Genomic DNA, 24470 nt, shown 5'->3' with positions numbered 1-24470 from the left:
GAATTGCTGAAGGGGGTTCTTTAGGAAGAAGAAGAAGATAAAGATAAAAATTATGAACAACAAATACATAACTATCAACAAGTGAAACTAAAAACCAAGGGAATTAAAAAAATCTGATGAACAATATTAACTGCTGAGTATAATAGAATCAGAGGTATGGAAGGGGAGTGGACTGATGATGCTTGGGGAAAGGGGGAGTAAGGGGTACAGGAAGACTGAACAAAAACTGTGCACCTATGGATGAGGACAATGGGGGGTGGGGAAAGGGCAGAAGGTGGGGTGGGAACCTGGTGGAGGGGAGCAATGAAGGGGAAATATAAGAGGAACATTTGTAATAATCCGGACAATAAAGATTTATTTAAAAAATACTAAAACATAACCAATTGAGAGTGCTTCTTGAAGAGACTATGGAGTATTCATCTTTGCAAATCTTTGAGACAATAAAAAAAAAGAATGATAAATCATACATTAGAGATAAGAGACTATAAGGATGAAAGGAATGCTTAATGACCTGATTTTGTAGACTAAACTAATGCTCATTATGAATTTCTTCTTATTTGGGGGGAAATATAAAACCAATTTACTTTTTTGTTTCAATGTTTATTGTACTTTAAAAATTATAATATTAATAAAATTACATTTGAAATTCAGAAAATAAAAGAAAACCTATACATTGTCATACCACACAAACCATACCAATGTTAGCATTTCTATATATTTGTTACCATAGTATGGGGTGAAACTAATTTTCTGAACCTGTTTCTTGGATGTAGAAACATTTCTTCTTACTTATGTGTATGAGAGAGATGAACATCCCTGAAACACCTTCCTCCAAATAAGGTCCATCTTGTTTTGTAAGTGCTGGCTAGTAAAGAAAAGGAAAAGACATTTCCCATCGTATTACTGTCTTCTTGTTCCCTATACTTCCCTTTCTCTTTGGTACCAGTTCTCCAATTGCAAACTTTCTTTTCTTTTTTTTAAATACCTTTTTTATTTTTATTTAAAAATTTTTATTGTTTAAGGTGTTACAAATAGTAGTACATATGTCTCCTTCCCCCCACCTCCCTAATGACCTCTCCCTGACCTTCCCTACCCTCCAGCAGTTGCCCTCGTCCCCCTGCCCCAGGGTCTTATGTCTGTTAGTTGTGATTATATGCATGCACACTTTCTTTTCATAGTTGCAGTTGACTCCTTTTATCCTCTTCTTGAGTGCCTGAAAATTGCTGTGTCTACTTCATGTGAATTATCCTAGACATGATTGAATTGGGTCAATTTCTAAGAGATATTTGAAAAATTAGTAAACTGCTTCAAAGTTTGTGCCAGCCTATGGAATTCTTCCCACATGTGTTAGAGACCCTCCAGAATATGTGGCACAATTAGTACTTATTGACTTAGGAATTTCCCAACTAGTGTGTTTGTAAACTTGTTATTTTTTTCCTGTGGCCTGGTTTACAGAGCCCCAAGTCTTTTCAAATTCCAGAACTGTGAACTAAGTGAAGCCTGATTGTTAAAGTCCTATCAGTAGATCACAAAGAAAAATATACCACAAATGTTTGTCTTTATTACCTTAAATTCTCCAATTTGGTTAAACTTCAGGCACCTGATTATAGAATTTTCTTCCAGAAGATAATTTACCTCTGGAAAATCCTAGAACTTTCCATTGTCTTGGTTTAGTACTCTTCTTCCACCCCCAGCCTATTTGGGTAGTACTGCTGTCTAAGATTTCTAGCTTTTTTCTACCCATTTTGATCACTTTATCCTTGTTGTTTCTTTATTCTTGTTGCAAGATTTGTTATAGATTTTGAATTGGCAATCTTTTATTTCTCCTGTGCCTTGAAGTGCTTCTCTAAATAATATGGTTGTGGTCTCAAAATGATAATGCATTCTTTTTCTTTAAAGCTTGTAGCTTTTATAACTTTTCAAAAGTAAATCATATGGATTTACTTTTATTACAGTTAATTTCATGAGCCAGTTGCTCATGGTAGAAAAAGACAGAAAGGTAAGCTCTAAATCAGGGATCAAGAAAGCATCTGCTGTAGTTTGTCATTTCTGTTTAGATAGAAGAAGAGATTTAGGTATAGCTGCCTGTTGCAACATATGAATCATTTTGCATTATTGGTCCTGTTCTTGAATAATATGGAGGATAATGGGAATCTTAGTAGATATCCTATTTGACTTATTTTCCTCTCTGAATATCAGAATGCCTCTAACAGGAAGGCTGCGCCATCTTACCAGGAAAGGGGGAGCTTCTCTGAGGCCTGGGAAACCCACCGAAGAGGAGACCATTGAGCAGCTGAGACATCCCAATTGGTGCAAATGCGTGGACTCAAGGGAGTTCTTCAATCACCCACGGAAAGGAGAGATAAATCAACACAGGAGAGAGACATCCTGAAGAGAGACCATGGGGAGACAAAGAAACAGCCCACAAATGAAAGAAAAGCAGGCATTACCAGAAAAGGAAGTAAACGAGTTATAGGCAAGCAACCTACCAGAGCAAGAATTCAGAGTAACGATCTTAAGATGGCAAAAAAGAATGGAAGACAAATTTGACAATATGAGTAAGACCCAAGAGGAAATGAAAAAAAACAAGAGGAAATGAAGATGACTCAAGATGAAATGAAAAATGACATTGCGACTATGAAGAACTCAATAGGAAGCATCAAGAGCAGACTAGAAGAAGCAGAGGATCGCATCAGTGAGCTAGAAGACAAGATGGAAAAAAATACCCAATTATAGCAGCTCCTAGAAAAAAAAAATTAAAAAGCAGGAGGAGAGCCTATGGGAGCTTTGGGACAATGCAAAACAAAACAATATTCGAATAATAGGGGTTCCAGAAGGAAAGAAAACTGAGGTAGACATGGAAAACGTATTTCAAGAAATAATGACAGAAAACTTTCCTGAGATAGAGAAGAAAAAACCCACACAAATCCAAGATGCTCGCAGAGTCCCAAGAAAAATGGATCCCAGAAGACCGACACCAAGACATATTATAATTAAACTGGCAAACACCAATGACAAAGTAAGAATCTTAAAAGCAGCCAGAGAGAGACAGAAAGTTACATAAAAAGGAACCCCCATCAGACTAACAACTGATTTCTCAACAGAAACTTATCAGGCCAGAAGGGAATGGGATTAAATATAAAAAGTCATGCAAAGGAAGGGTCTGAATCCAAGAATACTGTACCCAGCAAGGCTATCAATCAAAATTGAAGGGGAAATCAGGAGCTTCACAGACAAAAAAAGACTGAAGGAATTTATCTCCACCAAACCAACAATGCAAGAAATGCTAAAGGGTCTACTGTAAAAATGAAGAAATAGAAAGCAAAGAAGGAACACAGGGATATAGAATAAAAATGGCGTCAATGGGTACCTATCATTAATAACATTAAATGTAAATGGTTTAAATGCTCCAATCAAAAGACATAGGGCAGGCGTCTTCAAACTACAGCCCGCAGGCCACATGCGGCCCACAGAGGAGTCTGATCCGGCCCGCCAGGTTTTTTGGGCAGTGAGCGCAGCCGAGATGTTACAGTAGGAATTGTAGTTCATATAGTCCGGCCCTCCAGCTCTCTGAGGGACCGTGATCTGGCCCCCACTTTAAAAAGTTTGAGGACCCCTGCACATAGGGTAACAGATTGGATAAGAAAACAAGATCCATACATCTGTTGTTTACAAGAAACCCACTTCAGAAAAAAAGATGCACACAGACTGAGGGTGAAGGGATGGAAAAAGGTTTTCCAGGCAAATGGAAATGAAAAGAAAGCTGGGGTAGCAATACTTATATCTGACAAATTAGATCTCAGAGTGAAGGACATAACAAGAGATAATGAAGGCCACTTCATAATACTAAAGGGAGCAATCCAACAAGAAGAAATAACCCTGGTAAATATATATGCACCCAATAAGGGAGCACCCAAACACATAAAACAAAAAAAAACTGCTGGAGGACATTAAGGGAGAGATTAATAGCAATACAATCATAGTAGGAGATTTTAATACCCCACTGTCACCCTTGGACAAATCATATAAACAAAAAATTAGCAAAGAAATATCAATCCTAAATGACTCACTAGACCAGATGGAATTAATTGACATCTTCAGAACATTCCACCCCAAAGCTAGAGAATATACATTCTTCTAAAATGCACATGGGACATTCTCAAAGATAGAACACATTTTGGGACATAAGCAAAGTCTCTTCAAATTCAAGAAGATAGAAATCATATCAAGTATCTTCTCAGACCATAATGGCATAAAACTGGAAATTAACTACAATAAAAATAATCCAAAGAAATCAAACACATGGAGACTAAACAGTTGCTATTAAACAAGGACTGGGTTAACAGAGAAATCAAGGAAGAAATTAAAAACATCCTGGAAACAAATGACAATGAAAACAAAACAATCCAAAATCTATGGGACACAGCAAAAGCAGTTTTGAGAGGGAAGTTCTTATCCTTACAACCCTATTGCAAAAAACTAGAAAAAAGGGTAACAAATGATCTAACTCTACAACTCAAAGAGTTAGAAAAAGAGCAACAAGAAAAGCCCAGTGTAAGCAGAAGGAGGGAATAAAAAAAAATCAGCACAGATAAACGACATAGAGACCAAAGAAACAATCCATAAGAACAAAAAAACCAAGAGCTTGTTCTTTGAAAGGATAAACAAGATAGATGGACCTCTAGTCAGGCTAATCAAGAAACAAAGAGAGAGGACCCAAATAAACAAAATCAGAAATGAAAGATGTGAAATAACAACAGACCCCACCGAAATACAACGGATTGTTACAAAATACTATGAACAACTCTACTCCAACAAACTGTACAACCTGGAGGAAATAGACTTATTCCTAGAAAAATACAAACTTCCAAAACTCAATCAGGAAGAATCTAAAAATCTCAATAAACCAGTGACTTGGGAAGAAATTGAAATAGTCATCAAAAAGCTTCCAGCAAACAAAAGCCCAGGGCCAGATTGCTTCACAGGAGAGTTTTACCAAACATTCAAGGAAGAACTAAAAACTATCCTCCTCAGACTATTCCAAAAAATCCAAGAGGAAGGAACACTTCCAAACTCCTTCTATGAAGCCAGCATCACCCTAATACCAAAACCAGATAAAGACAACTCAATGAAAGAGAATTGCAGGCCTATATCCCTCATGAACATAGATGCCAAAATCCTCAACAAAATTCTAGCAAATCGACTCCAGAAGAACATCCCAAAGATCATACACCACGACCAAGTAGGATTTATTCCAGGAATGCAAGGATGGTACAATATCCGCAAATCAATAAACGTGATACATCACATTAACAAATTGAAAGATAAAAATCATATAGTCATTATAATTGATGCAGAAAGAGCATTTGATAAAATCTAACACACTTTTCTGATAAAAACTCTCAACAAGGTGGGAGTACAAGGATCATACCTCAACATAATAAAAGCTGTATATGATAAACCCACAGCCAACATTATACTCAATGGGCAAAAACTAAAAGCATTCCCTGTAAGAACAGGAACAAGAGAGGGATGTGCACTCTCGCCACTCCTGTTTGACATAGTACTGGAAGTACTAGCCATTGCAATTAGACAAGAGGAGGAAATAAAAGGCATCCAAATTGGAAAAGAAGAAGTAAAGTTATCCTTATTTGCAGATGACATGATATTGTACATAAAAAACCCAAAAGACTCCATTAAAAAACTAATTGACTTAATAAATTAATTTGGCAATGTAGCAGGATACAAAATTAATGCAAGAAATCCATGGCATTTCTATTCACCAACAGTGAAACTGCAGAAACAGAGACTAAAAAAGCAATTCCATATACCATCGCACCAAAAAAATTAAGATACCTAGGAATAAATTTAACTAAGGAAGTAAAGGACCTATATGCGGAAAACTACACGACACTGAAAAAAGATATAGAGAAAGACATAAACATATGGAAGAACCTACCATGTTCATGGGTTGGTAGAATCAACATCATCAAAATGTCCATACTTCCTAAAGCAATCTATAGGTTCAATGCACTTCCCATTAAAATATCAATGACATATTTCACTGACCTAGAAAGAACTCTCCAAAAGTTCATTTGGAACAATAAAAGACCCCGAATAGCCACAGCAATCCTGAGAAAGAAGAGTAAAGTAGGAGGGATCTCAATACCAGACTTCAATCTATACTACAAAGCCACTGTTCTCAAAACAGCCTGGTACTGGCCAAGAACAGACATATAGATCAATGGAATAGAATCGAGAACCCAGATATAAACCCAAATCACTATGCTCAATTAATATTTGACAAAGGAGGCATGAATATACAATGGAGTCAAGACAGTTTCTTCAATAAATGGTGTTGGGAAAATTGGACAGACACATGGAAAGGAATGAAACTAGATCACCAACTTACACCATTCACAAAAATAAACTCAAAATGGATACAGGACTTAAACATCAGATGGGAAACCATAAAATTACTAGAAGTATCCACAGGCAACAAAATCTCAGATGTATGCCAAAAGAACTTCTTCACTGATATTACCCCTAGGGCAATGGAAGCTAAAGAGAAAATAAACAAATGGGACTACATCAAAATAAAAAGCTTTTTTATAGCAAAAGAAACCAACAACAAAACAACAAGAAAGCCCACTGTGTGGGAGAACATATTTGCAAATGATACCACTGATAAAGGTTTAATCTCCAACATCTACAGACAGCTTATACAACTAAATAAAAGGAAGGTGAATAATCCAATTAAAAAATGGGCAATGGACCTAAATAGAACATTTTCAAAAGAAGACAGAAGGAAGGCCAAAAGGCACATGAAAACATGCTCGAAGTCACTAATTGTCTGAGAGATGCAAATCAAAACAACAAAGCGGTATCATCTCACACCTGTCAGAATGGCCAACATCAACAAATCAACAAACAACAAGTGTTGACGAGGTTGCGGAGAAAAAGGAATCCTCATGCACTGCTGGTGGGAATGCAGACTGGTGCAACCACTGTGCAGAACAGTGTGGAGTTTCCTCAAAAAACTGAAAATGGAACTCCCATTTGACCCAGTAATCCCACTTCTAGAAATATATCCCAAGAAACTAGAAACACCAATCAGAAAGGATATATGCACCCCTATGTTCATAGCAGCACAATCTACAATAGCCAGAATTTGGAAACAGCCTAGGTGCCCGTCAGCAGATGATTGGATCCAAAAACCATGGTACATCTACACAATGGAATACTATGCTGCCATAAAAAGGAAGGAAGTCTCATCATTTGCAGCAACCTGGATGGAATTGGAGAACATCATGTTGAGTGAAATTAGCCAATCAATGAAAGAGAAACACCACATGACCTCACTCATTTGTGGATAATAAAGAACATTATAAACTGATGAACCAAAAGATAGATATAGAAACAGTATATCAAGAAGCAGACTGTCAAATTACAGTGGGGAGGGAAGGAAGATCTGGGGGAGATAATAGATCAACCGAAGGACTTTTATACATGCATATAAGTACAACCAATGGACATAAAACTCTCGGGAGGGAGGGGATATGTGGGAGGTTGAGAGGGGGGCAAAAAAAATCAATAAAATATATTAAAAAAAAGAAAACAAAATTACAAAAAAATAAAAATAAAAATAAAAAAAATAAAGTAAAAAAAAAATTTAAAGCAAAAAAAAAAAATTCTATTCCTAGGTATATACCTATCATAAATAAGTACCATCTATAACAAAAGACATGTACAAGAATGCCAATTAGCCCAAAACCAGAAACAACTCTGACATTCATTCGAAGTAGAATGGATAAACTGTAATATATTGGTATAATGAATACTACACAACAATGAGAAACCATGAACTATGGGTACATTCAACATCATGGATGATCTCATAAATATGATGCAAAGTCAAACACAAAATACTATGTACTATAATGGTTCCATTTATATGAAGTTCAAAATGGCGCAAAACAAGTTATGTTTTTAGATGTCAGAAAGTGGTCCCCTTTCCTCAAGATAATGACTGGGGTGGGACAAAAGGAAGGCTAACAGGGACATAACAGTGCTTTTCTCTTAATAATGGGTATTGTTTTCCTGAGAGTGACCACTTTGTGTAAATTTATAAAGATATACAATTAGGATTTGTACTAAAAAAAAAATAAAAAAAAATGAATGCCTCTAACGTAAAATAAGCACATAGTAAATGTTCATTGGACAAATGAGTGAGACAATCAAAGGTTTTGGAACTCTTACTCTTCACTTTTATAATTCCCCATCTATGAATCTCTCATTAGGCAAGGGATTAAAAGACCTGATTTCTGGTTTTATATATACTGCGTACAATCTTTAACATGAGACTCATAATACATTACAAGTTATTTGAAGGCCCCAAAGAGATAATAAATAGTTTTAAACATTTAAGTACCTCATAATTTAGCACAGAACTAGGTCCTGAGCAGTATATACAAGAAACTGAAGTCATTATTTCTGCCTTTGGGAAGATACTAGTATCTTGTTGGATATAATGAAGCAGAGTTCCACAAATGTAAAAGGAAAAAGTATGAGATCTGTGGGATGAATCTGGGATTATTTTCTTCTAGAACATACAAATGTTATGTGAAGAAGGGATTGGATATGGATAACATAAAATAATGGTATGTCTGTGAAACATTTAAGTGGAATGAATCTGTCATTTGTTTTCCAAATTTGGCAATACATAGAATAAATAAGGAATCTTTAAAAAAATACCATTGCATAGGCCTCATCCTAAACCAATTATATGGGAGTGGCGGGGGAGGCTTGGAAATCAGTGTAATTTTTAAAAATCTTTCCAGGTGATTCCAGTGCATAGCCAAATCTGATAACAACTGTTCCAATGGTGTGCTTCTGAAACTTTAATCACTTGGAGATTTTGTGAAATGCACAATCTGATCCAGTAGGTTTGAGATAGGACCTGCAATTCTCCATTCCTAACAAACTCCCAGATGATGCTGACACTTCCATAACAAGAACCACACTTTGAATAGTTATCTTCTAAATTGTATATAAATATACATGTCAGGTAGTGAAAAAAAATGGACATGGAAATAGCATTTATTTAGTACCTATGTACCAGGAACAGTGCTGGTAACTTTATATATTATACTATTTAATCTTTTTTGTTGTTATTAACACCCACCCAAGGATATCTTTTTCATTGATTTTTTTAGAGACAGTAGAAAGAATGGAGAGAGGAGAGAAACATCGATGTGAGAGAGATACATCGATTGGCTGCCTTTTACTCATGCCCTAACCTGGGGTAGGAGGCCGAACCTGCAACCCAGGTATATGCCCTTGACTGGGAATCAAACCTGCAATCCTTGGGTCCACAGGCCAATATTCTAACCATTGAGCCATGCAGGTCAGGGCTATGTCATTTAATCTTAAAAACAGAAAATAATAGCTCAGCCAGTGGTGCTCAATGGTTTAATGTTGACCTATGAACCAGTAGGTCACAGTTTGATTCCCAGTCAGGGCACCTGCCTGGGTTCTAGACTTGATCTCCAGCAGGAGGCAGCCAATCAAAGATTCTCTTTCATCATGGATACTTCTATATCTCTATCCCTCTCCCTTCCTGTATCTGAAATCAATAATAGTCTATTTTTAAAACTATTTTATAAAACAGAAAATAATATAATAAGAATAAGAATTTTATTACCCCCAATTTAGAAACAAAGAGTCACAGGTTGAGTCAGTAAACCATTTTCTAAGGTTGGACAGATAATTCATGATGCAACTTGGATTCACACATAGATATGTCTGACAGCAAAGCCCATAGGTTAAGGGACATTTTTGGATACCCTCATATAATAAGCATTTAGATTTGAAATAGTAGGCAATGTCTTTGTAGAAATCTCTTCATTGGATCACCTAAGGAAAGTTTCTGTGTTGCCAAGGTTGATTTCACATTCTTTCTCCATATAGTATATCTAGGCAAGTAAAGAACATGACATTGTGCATGCCTCTAGGCTAAGGTTGTGCTCCAATATTATGGCATCAAAGATCTTGGAGGAGTTAGAATAGAATGTGAATAAATACTAATTTCAAAGTAGTAGTGCTCAGGAAGGATGTCAAAATTCAAAAGTAAAACACAAACGTTTTCAACTATTGATGTAAAAAATTATTGACTATAGAGGAAGAAATTGTGTTTTCTGAAATTATTTGGCTCTGACTCCTTGATTCTTTTAAATGGTCTTCCAAATGAAAATATTCCTTAAGTAAAGATAGCTTAGCTCCCCCCCCCCCCCTCTCTCTCTTTAAAGTGATATTCCCCCTCTCCTTCCAGGAAGCTGAAAAACGAACTCCTAGAAGCAAAACATAGAAGTGGGAAGATTCAACAAGAGACCAGCAGAGTCTGTGTTCACTGTCAGAGAAACCTGGGCTTAATATTTGACCGGGGAAACCCATGCCAAGCCTGCTCACTGAGGGTGTGCAGTGAATGTCGGGTTTCGGGCCTTGATGGCAGCTGGAAGTGCACTGTCTGTGCCAAAATCACGTGAGTTTCTTGATTTTGCTTGGAAAGCCAGATTTGAAAACTAAAAGGATTGGAATGGGGAAAACAAGAAAGAAAAAGAGTATTTAAAATTTTTGGATAGAACGTGGAATTATAAGTATAGCTCAATCATAGGTTCAGCAAGACATTGGCATTTGGCAGTGGTGTGTGTGTGTGTGTGTGTGTGTGTGTGTGTGTGTGTGTGTGTGTGAGAGAGAGAGAGAGAGAGAGAGAGAGAGAGAGAGAGAGAGAGAGGAATAGATAAACAGAGACATATACAGAGTAAAAAATAACAGTATTTTTATTGTTTAACACTATAACAATAGTAAAATTAGAAGCCTGACATAATGAGGTCTCTTTCTGCATTTGAAAACCACACATGATCTTCTGTTAGAGCCCTACTTGGCTCCATGTGACTTCTCAGAAAGCACGGACAGTTACCTTAGACATTTAGGGTAACTGGCAAGATAGATATGAAATTTCTGGGCTGTTCTCTCCACATCAGCTGAAAGACAAAACTAGAGTAGTTCCTGAATTTTTGCCAACCTAGTTCTTGAGAAAGAGTGAAAGGAGAGAAACTTCTCTTTCACCTCTGCATTTAGCCTATTGGAGTAAAATGGTCACAGGATTCTCTATTTCAACCTGGGTATAAGTCAAGAATCATTGTTTTCTATAAACTGGAGTCTAAGTCTGATGTGGAAATAATAAACTGGAGTCTAATCCTAGATCCTACTAATTCCATCCTTTTGAAAAGTCTCTCCCTGGACCAACCAATATATTTTCTCCCTCCCAAAGTCACTTCATTTCTTCTACCCTAGGAGGTGCCTAATAATCTCATCTCAAGGCAACTTTGTGTTGATCTGTTTTCTGTGGTTGAGGTGTTGGAGGGTGCTGAAATCACTTCAGGTTCATTTGACTTGATTTAGTTAAGTTTATCTTTTCCCCTCACTAACACATTCTCTTATAAGTGTTAAGAGGATAATTTTAAGAGAAAAGTGGATAGTTTAATAGTAAGAGTGAGTGACCTTCCATCTCCAACCACTCTGAATAAACGCTAGTGTGTCTGATTGAGGATCCCTACATTCAGTGATCACATTATTTAATGTATGTTATTTTTTCCTGTACTTTTTCAAAAGTGATCCTGAAATGAGCAATTCATGCTGTTTTTCACACTGGATTAAAAGAAACAGTTCTAAATAAATGAACCATTTAAGTTATTTTATTACTTTATTTAAATGCATTAATATACTTAAGTAACCATCTTTAATATTTTGTCCAACATCACTAAATTCCTTTCAATGTTTCCTTCCCCTAATTAGCAAATATCCTTCTATAGACTTCTGGGAATGAATACTGATTTTGAAATCATTGACATATGGGTTGTAATATAGTCTTTGTTGACATTTGTATTTTTTTTCTAAATTAAATTTAGGAATCTGCAAATCAGGCTGCACAAATAATACTAGATATCTTATTTTTTCTCATAAAATAAAATTATTTACGTTGTGTATTTCTCTATATACCTGTACAGGAAAAGTATCAATAATGCACTTTGCTTTCTACTTAAAAGTAATCTGGCTTTAGCTGGTTTGGCTCAGTGGATAGAGTGTCAACCTGTGGACTGAAGCGTCCTGGGTTTGATTCCAGTCAAGGGCACATGCCTGGGTTGTGGGCTCCATCCCCAGTAGGGGTTGTGCAGGAGGCAGCCGATAAATGATTCTCATCATTGATGTTTCTATCTCTCTTTCCCTCTCCCTTTCTATCTGAAATCAATATATAATATAAATCAATATATATATTTAAAAAGTAATAAATACCTGTGACTCAAGTAAGTAATGCAAAAAGTTGCTATTTCAGACCTTGGGCAATCCTTCAGAATGTTTGGGCGGGATGGGTGTGGGATGAGAGACATCTATAATATATGAAAAAAAAAAGAGAGAGAGAGCGAGAGAGAGAGAGAGAGAGAGAGAGAGCGAGAGAGAGAGAAAGTTTGTTTAGTCCTGGTTGGTTGGTTTAGTTCAGTGGCCTATGGACCACAGGGTCACTAGTTTGATTCAAGATCAAGGACAAGTACCTGGGTTGCGAGTTCACTCTCTACCCATGGTCATGGCCCATGCTGGAGGCAACCAATAGATGTGTCTCTCTCATATCCATGCTCCTTTCTCTCTCTCCGTTCCTGACCCCTTCCGGCCACTCTCTTTGAAAAGCAATGGAACTTATATGCATGTATACAAATCCTTCGGTTGAGCTATTATCTCCCCCAGATCTCCCTAACCTCCCCACTGTAATTTGACAGTCTGCTTGTTGCTATACTGTCTCTATCTCTATCTTTTGTTTCATTGGTTTATAATGTTCTTTATTATCCATAAATGAGTGAGGTCATGTGGTGTTTCTCTTTCATTGGCTTATTTTACTCAACATGATGTTCTCCAATTCTATCCAGGTTGCTGCAAATGATGAGAATTACTTCTTTTTTATGGCTGCATAGTATTCCATTGTGTAGATGTACCATGGTTTTTGGATCTAATCATCTGCTGACGGGCACCTAGGCTGTTTCCAAATTCTGGCTATTGTAGATTGTGCTGCTATGAACATAGGGGTGCATATATCCTTTCTGATTGGTGTTTCTTGGGATATATTCCTAGGAGTGGAATTACTGGGTCAAATGGGAGTTCCATTTTCAGTTTTTTTGAGGAAACTCCACACTGTTCTCCACAGTGGTTGCACCAGTCTGCATTCCCACCAGCAGTGCACAAGGGTTCCTTTTTCTCCGCAACCTCGCCATCACTTGTTGTTTGTTGATTTGTTGATGTTGCCCATTCTGACAGGTGTGAGATGGTACCACATTGTTGTTTTGATTTGCATCTCTCAGACAATTAGTGACTTTGAGCATGTTTTCATGTGTCTTTTGTCCTTCCTCTGACTTCTTTTGAAAATATTCTATTTAGGTCCATTGCCCATTTTTTAATTGGATCATTCATCTTCCTTTTATTTAGTTGTATAAGCTGTCTGTAGATGTTGGAGATTAAACCTTTATCAGTGGTAACATTTGCAAATATGTTCTCCCACACAGTGGGCTTTCTTGTTGTTTTGTTGATGGTTTCTTTTGCTGTAAAAAAGTTTTTTTTTTATTTTGATGTAGTATGGGGGGGCAATGTTAAAATATGTACACAGATAATAATTTAATTTAAAAAAGAAGGACAAAAAGAAAAGCAATGGAAAAAAAAATCCTCAGATGAGGAATAACAACAAAAAGTTTGTCTCAGTATGAAGTGATGGGTTTCTCCAATTCTGATCTACTTAATTTAGCATGTCAGAGTTGAATATAAAGGCTTTTACTACAGTATAGTAAAATAATAAATCACAGAGAAAAAAAATAAACAAGCATACCTTCTTCAATTTTAGTTTTACTTCTCTACAATTTTCCAAGAGTATTTGTCCCTCCCAGTTCTTAGTAACCACCAGAAAACAACAAATTAATAAGAAGTAAAGTAAAAATAGGAAAACATAGAGAGTAGCATCCTTTTTCTTTATGGATATACAGTATATGTTCATTTATGGATATATATGTGCATGACCTTTATTTATTTTTTATTAGAGTTAACTCACATACACAAAAGAGCACAAATAAATGAATAAGTTTCTGAATTTTACTATTATTGATAGTTTATCTTTTTTAAAGATTTTTAAATATATTTTTATTGATTTCAGAGAATAGAGAGGTAGAAACATCAATGATGAGAGGGAATCATTGATTGGCTGCCTCCAGCATATTGGACCAAGCCTGACTGGAATCAAACCTGGGACCCCTCTGTCCACAGGCCAACTCTCTATCTACCAAGCTAAACTGGTGAGGGTGCATTATTGATAATTTAGATTATATGATTCTTTTCTTGGGAGGGAGGGACTGTCCTATGCACAGTATGATGTTTAACAGAAGTCCTGGCCTCTATCCAGTAGATTCCAGTAGCACCCTTTCCCCTTTCCAGTTGTGACAATGAAAAATTACTCCAGACATATCTCCTGTGGAGCAAAAGCTGGCCCTGGATGAGAAGTACTGGTGGACAGCTTGGTGGACTATCATTATATTTGTGTCTCTATCACTCAAGTGAAAATATGAAACCTCACTAACACCCCAGAAGGCTTTCTCATTCCTCCTCCCAATCACTACTCCCTTTTAATTCCCTAACTAGTAAGCACTATCCTGCTAATACCATAGAGTAGCTTTGATTTTTTATACAGTTGCTCCTTGATTTACAATGGGGTTACATCCAGATAAACCTATTAGAAGTTGAAAATACCTAAGTTGAAAATGCTTGTAATACACCTAACTTACACAACATTCTAGCTTGGCATAGCCTACCTTAAACATGCTCAGAACACTTACATTAGCACAAATCATCTAGCACAAAACCCATTTTATAAAGTGTTAAATATCCCATGTAATTTATTGTATGTACCTTTTTTTTGCACCATTGTAAAGTTGAAAAATCACAAGTAAAGACACTGTAAGTTGAGGTCTGTCTGTACATTATCTAAATTAATTTATACAGTTTGTATTTTTTTATAACTTACTTGGGTTAACATTTTACTTGTGAGACTAATCCATTTTTGCTGCATATAGCAGTTTAGTCATTTTCACTGTTTAATGCTATCACATTTCATAAATATAATAGTGGCCCGGTGCACAAAATTTATACATGGTGGGGGGTGTCCCTCAGCCCTTTCCAATCTGGGAATCCTTGAGGGATGTCAGACTGCCATTTTAGGCCCAATCGAACATTCCTCTCACAGTCCAGGACTGCTGACTCCCAACCGCTCGCCTGCCTGCCAGCCTAATCAAAACCTAACCACTCCCCTGCCAGCCTTATCACCCCTAACTGTCCTCCCCTGCAGGCCTGGTAGCCCCCAACTGCCCTCCCCTGCTGGAATAGTCACCCTAACTTCCCTCCTTTGCCAGCCTGTTTTCCCTAATTGCTCTCCCCTGCCAGCCCATTGGCCCTAACTGCCCTCCTCTGCTGGCCTGGTCACCCTAAACCGCCCTCTCCTGCAGGCCTGGGTGCTCCCAAACACCCTCCCCTGCAGCCTGCCCCCCCCCCCCCCCCAATTGCCTTCCCCTGCTGGTCATCTTGCAAAAGCCATCTTGTGTCCAAATGGGGTGGCCATATTGTGTGTTGGAGTGATGGTCAATTTGCATATTACCTCTTTATTATATAGCACATGTGTCAAACACAAGGCCCGAGGGCCAAATCCGTCCCGCCAGGCCTTGCAATGTGGCCCGCACCGCGCTGTCATCACTGCATTCCGCTGCGTTTCCATCACAATGACAGTTTATGACTGTTCAGTAAACCATTCGGCCCGCGATTTAGGCTGGATTTTAGATTTTGGCCCCTTCTCTGATTGAGTTCGACATCCCTATTATATAGGATAAGGATTTATATATCATTCTATCATTAATGGTCATTGGGGTGCTTTCAGCTTTTACCTCTTATAAACACTGTTATTATAAATATATTTGTGCATGTCTCTTGGTGCACATGTGCATGTATTTCTATTCCATATATACATATGAATAAAATTCCTGGTTCATAGAATATGCATATATTCATTTTCAGTAGATGACTGCAAATAGATTTTCAAAGTGGTAATATTGTGTTACCCTCTCATTATTAATGCATGAGAGTCATAATTACTTTACTTTTTTACCATCACTTTTTTTTTAATTTTTGTAATTTTGCTAGGATTGTAGTAGATTTCATTTGCATGTTTTTTAATCCTCACCTGAGGATATTTTTCCATTGATTTTCAGAGAGTGGAAGAGAGGAAAGACAGAGAGAAATATTGATGTGAAAGAAACACATCAATTAGTTGCCTTCTGCATGTGCCCCAACCAGGGCTGGGGCTAGGGAGGAGCCTGATACTGAGGTACATGCCCTTGATCAGAATTGAACCCTCTGGTACACAGACCAACACTCTATCCACTGAGTCAAACTGGCTAAGGCTGCATTTTCTTTATTACTAATGAAAATGAGAATATTTTCTTAATTCTTTTCTTGATTTTTTTTTTTTTTTTTTTTTGTGATGTACTAGTTAAAGTTCCTTGTCTGCTTTTCCTATTGGGTTTTCTGTCTTTTACTGACTCTTTGGAACCAATCATTCATATATTCTGATTATAAACTGCTACTTGCATTACAGATATCTTCTCACAACTTTTAACTTGTCTTTTACTTGCTTAATTATGCCATTTGATGAGTAGTAATCTCTAATTTTCAGTAACTCAATTTGTTCATCTGTTCCTATATGAGTATATTTATTTTGTATTTTGTATCTTGATAAAGAAAACTAACTCCCACATAATGAAAATATTTACCTATGTATTCTTCCATAATTATCATTTTACCTTTAGATTTACAGTGTACATGGAATTGATTTTTGTGTATGCTATATAGTTAGGGATTTTTATGTTTTAATGTGGGTATCCACTTGATCCAACAATATTAATTGAAGAGGCCATCATCTATTAACTGCTCTACAGTGTAATATCTTCAAAAATCAAGTGTCATTTCTGACCACTCCATTATGTACCTAACATTGTGCCAATGTGACATTATTTTAATTATTGTAGTTTATAATATAACTAGAGGTCCAGTGCACGAATTCATGCACCAGTAGGGTCCCTTGGCCTGGCCTGCAGATTCAGGCTATCACTGGTTCTCTAACATCCCCCAAGGGGTCCTGGATTGTGAGAGGGTGCAGACTAGGCCCAGGGACCCCAACAGTGCATAATCAGGACCAGGGAGGGTTGCAGGAGGTTGGCCAGCCAGAGAAGGACTGAAGGAGAGCTTCAGAGCATGTCTGTTCCGTCTTGCTCAGTCTTAATCCAGACTCCAGAAGCAAGCTAACCTTCTGGTCAGAGCATCTATCCCCTGGTTGTCGGTGCACATCATAGCGACTGGTTGACCAATCCACTGTCTGCCCTGGTGGTCAGTGCATGTCATAACAAGCAGTTGAGCAACCTTAGCATACCATTAGCATATTATACTTGTTTGAATGGATGACCAGACACTTAGCATATTAAGCTTTTTATTATATAAAATTTTATATCTGGTAGACTTGCCACTTTGTTTCTGTTCAAAATGCCCTTGCTATTTTTGGCCCTTGGTATTTTCATAAAAATTTTAAAATCACCTATAAAGGTGCATAAGCCCAGATAACATTGCTCAATGTTTGAGCGTTGATCTATGGAAGCAGGAGGTCACAGTTCAATTCCCAGTCAGGGCACATGCCCAAATTGTGGGCTTGATCCCCAGTGTGGGGCATATAGGAGGCAGTGGATCAATGATTCTCATCATTGATATTTCAATTTCTCTCTCCTTCTCCCTTCCTCTCTGAAATCAATAAAATTGTATATTAAAAAAACACCTTTACATTTCCACAAAACATTCCTGGCAGTTTTATCAGGATTGCATTACATTGATAGATAATTTTACAGATTTGACATCTTTTAGTTAGTCTCAACCCACAAACATTATGTGCCCCTCCATTTACTGAATTCTTCTTTAATTTCTCTCAATAATATTTTATAGTTTTCTGGAACAAGACACACATTAGGTTGATTTCAAGTAACTTATTTTTATTATAAATAGTGTCCTTCAAATTTTTTATTTTCTAATTGCTTGTTTTGATATGCAACTTTAGAAATTTAATTGATTTGATTAGTTTGACCTTGTATCCAGTAATTTTGTTAAATCCACATAGTATAATATTAGTTCCTGAGATTTCAGATTTTCTATACAGACAATTATGTCATTTGTGGGCTGTTCTGCTTTTTTCTAACACATATATTTTTTATTGCCAGACTGCATATTTGTTTTAAAATTATGGAATTCTGCCATGTTCTTTTTATTCCTTTGACCTCTTTTAGGTTTAATTTATTCCTCATTATCAATGTTTTATACAGATGCTAAGATACTTAGTTTTTCAGCCTTTGTTATTTTCTAAAATATACACTTACCGATTGAATTACCCTGCTTTCCCTATTTAGTTGCACTTCGTATATTTTAATATAAATTTTTATGATATAGATTTAATTATAGTTTTTAATTTCTATTGTAATTTTTTCTTTGATCATGAGTTATTTACAATTGTCTTCCTTGATATCAGATTTGATGGGGAATTTATCTATTTTTCTTTCTTAAACTTTAAAACAATTATTTTTTTCATTTATTTCAGAGAGGAAAGAAGAGGGACAGAGAGATAGAAACATCAATAATGAGAGAGAATCTTTGATGGACTAAATTCTGCAGGCTCCACACTGGGGATTGAACTCACAACCCAGACATATGCCCTGAGGGAGAATTGAACCGTGACCTCCTGGTTCATAGGTCGACACCAGCTGGGTGGTATCTGTTTTTTATATTGAATTCTAGCTTAAATTTACTGTTATAATAGAACATTCTTTTATGAATTCAGTCTTTGAAATTCTGACCAGAAAATGGTTAATTTTGTTAAATGTTTCTTATATTTTTGAAAATAAAGCATTCTGCAGTTATTGATTTGAATGTCCCAAATAAGTCTACTAAATGCTTGTTAATCATGTTGTCAAAATCTTCAATATCCTTACTAATATTTTATTTACATACTAAAGCCCTGGTGCATAAAATTCATGTACAGGTAGGGTTCCTAGGCCTCACCATTGGTCAGGGACAGCCAGGGTCTTCCTTCTTCCAACTGCCAGCTGCTGGCTGGACCTTTATTCATTCTATGCCACCCTCTGGTGATCAGCACAAACCATAGCAAATGGTCAAACTCACAGTTGGTTGAACTCCTTAGGAGACAATATATATATATATATATATATATATATATATATATATATATATATATATATATATATATATTTCTATCTGATATTAAGAGAGATATATTGCCGGTGTGTCTTGATCCAGCATCTAGAAGGCTTCAGGAATCTGGAGAAGGTGCTGTTTGTAAATTAATCAAGAGTTCAGAAATGAAACATAATTTTGGAAGGCATTTAAGGGGGCCAGTGGAGCTTGGCTAAAGAAACCAAGTTCTCCTTTATCTCAGGACACCTTGCTTTATATTAACACAAATTGTCCTAAGGCAAGGGGTATATATATATATATATATATATATATATATATATATATATACCCCTTGCCTTAGGACACACACACACACACACACACACACACACACACACACATTAATGGCCAGGGTTTAGTATACAGAATCCATTGTCAGATTGGAAGAACTGCCTAAGGCTGTTCAGGTGTTTGGCCAGGAGGAGGCAATAGCATGTACATTGAAATGCCCTTATCTGTCTGGCAGCAAGCAATCATTTATGCATCCTTTTCAGGTTTAGGGAAGTGCCCTCAGCCATTTCCATATGATTCAGCCCTGCTTCCAGAATTGGCTTCCAGAATCTCACCCTTTTTTATTTTATGAATTTAACAAGAATGTATGTTTTAAGATTTTTAAATTCAGTGGAAATGATACAGTTCTATCAAGTCCCTTTAAATTGCTGTCAGGCATTAAAGGAATTAATCTGCAGTAAGTTTCTGGGCCAACAATTCTCTGAGTCCCCCCTTTTCAATGTCCAACAGTTTTTTTTTGTTGTTGTTGTTGTTGTTGTTTTTTTATGTGTACTTGCCAGCAATGGCATTCTAGTTCTGAATGGTGGACAAACAGTGGTAATGCAGGTCCAACCCTCTCTGGTTTGGTCCTGAGCAACCTGCAGCAACACACAACTGCTGACTGCTAGTATGGCAAGGCATCTTCAACATATCCATCTCTGGACTATTTCTCCTCTTGTCTTGGGAGCCACTGTTATTCTGTGGCAGTTCCTCTCTGAGATCCCTTGTTGCAGGAATCCACCGGGCTTGGAGGAGGTTTTTGAAAATATACAAACATATTCTCAACCAAAGGTTACTAAAGGAATATTTTCTATAAATTAGATTTGGGATCCTTTCATTTTTGCCCAATTTTCCTTTGGCTTATTCTGACACCACCATGTGTTTCTGTTTGTGTTTTTTTGTTTCTTTTGGGGGGAGGGGTTTTGCTATCAACATTACAAGTGAAAAAAGTTTTTCAAAGTAAAAAATTGGACAGTGCCAGCACAGCCAAGGGTTCGGCGAGCCTGAGCAGGGGAGATGAAGGATGGAAAAATGATAGACAAAGAAAAAAAGCTGGGTCTACGTGGATCTTCTGTGCCTGGTGGAGGCCACAGAACAGATCCAGACTTCAAAGCTGAGGTGTTATTTATAATCAGGGACAAACAAGGTAGTCTACAATGTTTTTGTAAGTTTCACTTGTTTTGGCAGCAGTTTCTACCCCTTCCGTAGCCCACTAGCTACCTAGGAAAGATCTAGGGAGCAGTCACAAGATCAAGCTTAATTGTGCTTATCGGACTGTGCCCTCCAAGCTGGGACTTGTTTGAGACTTTGCCAGCAGGCCATTCTGAGGCTTAACCCTATAACCACTTCCTACAAAAATTTTAAAGAAATTAAGGCTTGATGTAATTTTCTTACAGGGGATTATTCTACTATCCCCCCTTTTTTATTTAAATAATATTGAGAGGTTTCTGGAAATTTTACAGTGCAGTCTTGATAACTTTTAATTTTAATTTTCTGTATAGAAATATGACTGCTTTGGATTCATTGGATGTTAAGCAATCTTTGAACTATTAGTAAAAATTAGTTAATGCTTTAGTAATAGTTTCCTGTCTAGTACAATTAAGTTTTCTTGAATATTCACTTATATCAATTAGTCAATTTAAAATGATTTGGTTAAGGTTTATTTTTTAACTTTACTTGTCCTAGGTTATGGACAGTAAATGACATTAATTAAAATGTCTTTAATTAGTCTTTGAGTAACTTTACATAAACGTTGTTTAGGGAGGCAAAAATAAAATTATTTAGTTTATGAGGCCTAATATATTGACTTTTAATTACAGTTCTTCAGATGTTTGAAGGAAACCTCTATTTCCTTCCAGAGTAACTTCTAGGCCACCTTCAGAGAGTTTCTTTTAAAAATCTTTGTCTTTCTTTTTAAAAACATGGTTGTTACCAACATGACTGTTTTTTTGATGCTGCCCAATATTGCCAGGCCATATAGTCACATTTAAGGACTTTCCTTTAGTCATGGTGACTACTGGTAATGTTCAGATTAAGTGCCTGAATAATAATTTTAAGTTTACCGTATAAATATTAGTGGAAGAGATTTCAAAATTTTAAATTTCTTTTTATTAAGCTTAGAATATTATTTTTGAAGAGTACTTCCTTTGGCTTATTTGCATATACAGAGGGATTATGGGAGATTTCAGTAATTTTCCTAGAAGACTTTACTAGGATCCAATTGCTTATAAAAAATTTGGCTTCTCGCCAAAACTGGTTTTGCTCAGTGGATAGAGCGTCGGCCTGTGGACTGAAGGGTTCTGGGTTCGATTCCAGTCTTGGGCATGTAACTTGGTTGCAGGCATATCCCCGGTGGGAAATGTCCAGGAGGCAGATGGTCAATGTTTCTCTTTCATCGATGTTTCTACCTCTTTATCCCTCTCCCTTTCTCTCTCTGTAAAATATATCAATAAAATATATATTTAAAAAAAACCTTTGGCTTCTCATATAAATTAATTCATATGAGACCTTGGTTTTATTTTAGAAAGCTAATTTATTACATAATTTAAGTAGGCATCTTTATTAAAAAAGCAAAACAAGTAAATTGATATGTTTGAGCCATGAGGAACAGATACCTCCTCACCCCCAGCTTATTTAAAATGAAGGTTGCTTGGGGGCTTTTTGTCTTTAAAATTTCACTGCTGTTGAAAAAATTGGCTTTATTTAAGGATTATTTTGCCCTCCTTAGAGGGCAAAACTGTGAGATCCTCCCTCCCCCCAGCTGGTGGGTAGAGTTATGACATTACTGGCATCTGCCACTGAGACATCCCCAAGACATTGAACCACCAATCAGCATGTTCCACCGTGGGTCCAATCCTTTCCTGTTCCTCTCCTCAAAAGGCTCCACCACCCCTCCATGTACTGCTGTTCTCTCTTTGCCTGTGGAGTCAGCCTGGCTGGCTCCTTTCTCCTCTCCCCTCTAACTCTGATTTCTCTACCTTCATAATGAGTCCCCCTCATTACTGGAGAAAAAACATCCTTTAATATGTCTTGATGGTCTCAGACTCATTTCCTGTGTTTCAAACTTTATATTCTGGTGCAGAACCCAGGTGGATGCGCTCTCTGTTTGGCCTTTCACAGTTTAGGGTGCCCCCCATTCTTCTTTCTTAGAAGAAAGAAGCTCAGGAAACTCATGCTCCTCTCTGGCTCAGCAACATATGTGGTAAGTCCCAGTCCCTATTGATTCCTAGTGGTCATCCTTCCAGCATCTCTGTCTGTAAACTGCGGCCCACATCAGAGATTGTCTCTGGGCATAGCCCTTCGGATCTTCCAGAGAGGTTCCAAGCCTCGGGAAGTAGTGAAGACATTCTTTTTTTTTTTTTTAAATATATTTTATTGATTTCCCACAGAGAGGAAGGAAGAGGGATAGAGAGCTAGAAACGTCAATGAAAGAGAAACATCAACCAGCTGACTCCTGAACTCCCCCTGCCGGGGATGTGCCTGCAACCAATGTCCATGCCCTTGACCAGAATTGAACCTGGGACCTTTCAGTCCGCAGACTGATACTTTATCCACTGAGCCAAGCCGGTTTCGGCAGTGAAGACATTCTTTTTTTTTTTTTTTTTTTTTTTAAATAAATCTTTATTGTTCAGATTATTACAAATGTGATCCTCTTTCCCCCCTCAATTGCTCCCCTCCACCAGGTTAACACCCCACCCTCTGTCCTTTACCCATCCCCCATTGTCCTCATCCATAGGTGCACAGTTTTTGTTCAGTCTCTTCCCGCACCCCTACTCCCCTTTTCCCCGAGAATCGTCAGTCCACTCCCCTTCCATACCTCTTATTCTATTATAGGCACCAGTTAATATTGTTCATCAGATTTTTTAATTCCCTTGGTTTTTAGATTCACTTGTTGATAGTTACGTATTTGTTGATCTTAATTTTTATGTTTATCTTTTTCCTCTTCCTAAATAACCCCCTTCAGCAATTCATTTAATTCTGGTTTGGCGGTGATGAACTCTTTTAGCATTTTTTTATTTGTGAAGCTCTTTATCTGTCCTTGATTCTGAGCGATAGCTTTGCTGGGTAGATTATTTTTGGCTGTAGGTTCTTGCTATTCATCACCTTGAATATTTCTTGCCATTCCCGTGTGGCCTGCATGGTTTCTGTTGAGAGATCAGTTGACAATTGTATGGGTGCTCCTTTTCTCTTGCTGCTTTTAATATTCTCTGCTTGTCTTTTGCTCTTGGAATTTTAATTATGTGTCTTGGTGTGGTCCTCATTGGATTCCTTATGTTTGGGATTCTGCGGGTTTTCTGGACTTGTAAGTCTATTTCTTTCACCAGGTGGGGAAAGTTTTCTGTCACTATTTCTTCCAGTATTCTTTCGGTACCTTGTCTCTCTCTTCTTCTGGAATCCCCATAATTCTGATGTTGGTTCGCTTGAAATTGTCCCAGAGGTTTCTTACACTATCTTCAACTTTCTGGATTCTCTTATCTTCACCCTTCTGCAGAAGAATGTCTTCTGGCTCTTTGTGTTCTAAATCTTTGTCTTGATTCTTGCGATCTTCCATTCTGTTTTTAGGACTCTGTGTAATATATATATATTTTTTAATTTCAGACAATGTTTTCTTCATTTCTAGTTAATCCCTTATTATTTCTAGTTGCTCCCTTTTCATATCCTCATAGGTCTCATTTATTTTATAGGCCTTTTTTAGGATATTGTTGAATAACCTTATAACTGTAGTTTTGAACTCAATGTACAATCTTTTCTTTTCCTCCATCTCCTTCCTTTGTGTC

The 24470-nt window shown here is 37.0% G+C and overlaps 1 protein-coding gene across 1 annotated transcript in view; it reads left to right on the top strand.

Moving 5' to 3' along the window:
* The window catches only part of SYTL5 (synaptotagmin like 5), a 258501-nt gene that overhangs the window by 48706 nt on the left and 185325 nt on the right, over positions 1 to 24470 (top strand). The window contains 1 exon segment of the mRNA XM_036408213.2: positions 10331 to 10540. Coding sequence (XP_036264106.1) covers positions 10331 to 10540 — 210 coding nt within the window.

The sequence above is a fragment of the Pipistrellus kuhlii genome, unplaced genomic scaffold (genome assembly GCF_014108245.1).
Source record: "Pipistrellus kuhlii isolate mPipKuh1 unplaced genomic scaffold, mPipKuh1.p scaffold_m20_p_38, whole genome shotgun sequence".
NCBI classification, from domain to species: domain Eukaryota; kingdom Metazoa; phylum Chordata; class Mammalia; order Chiroptera; family Vespertilionidae; genus Pipistrellus; species Pipistrellus kuhlii.
Note: the sequence above shows the minus strand (reverse complement) of the source record. Positions and strands in the feature narration are given on the sequence as shown.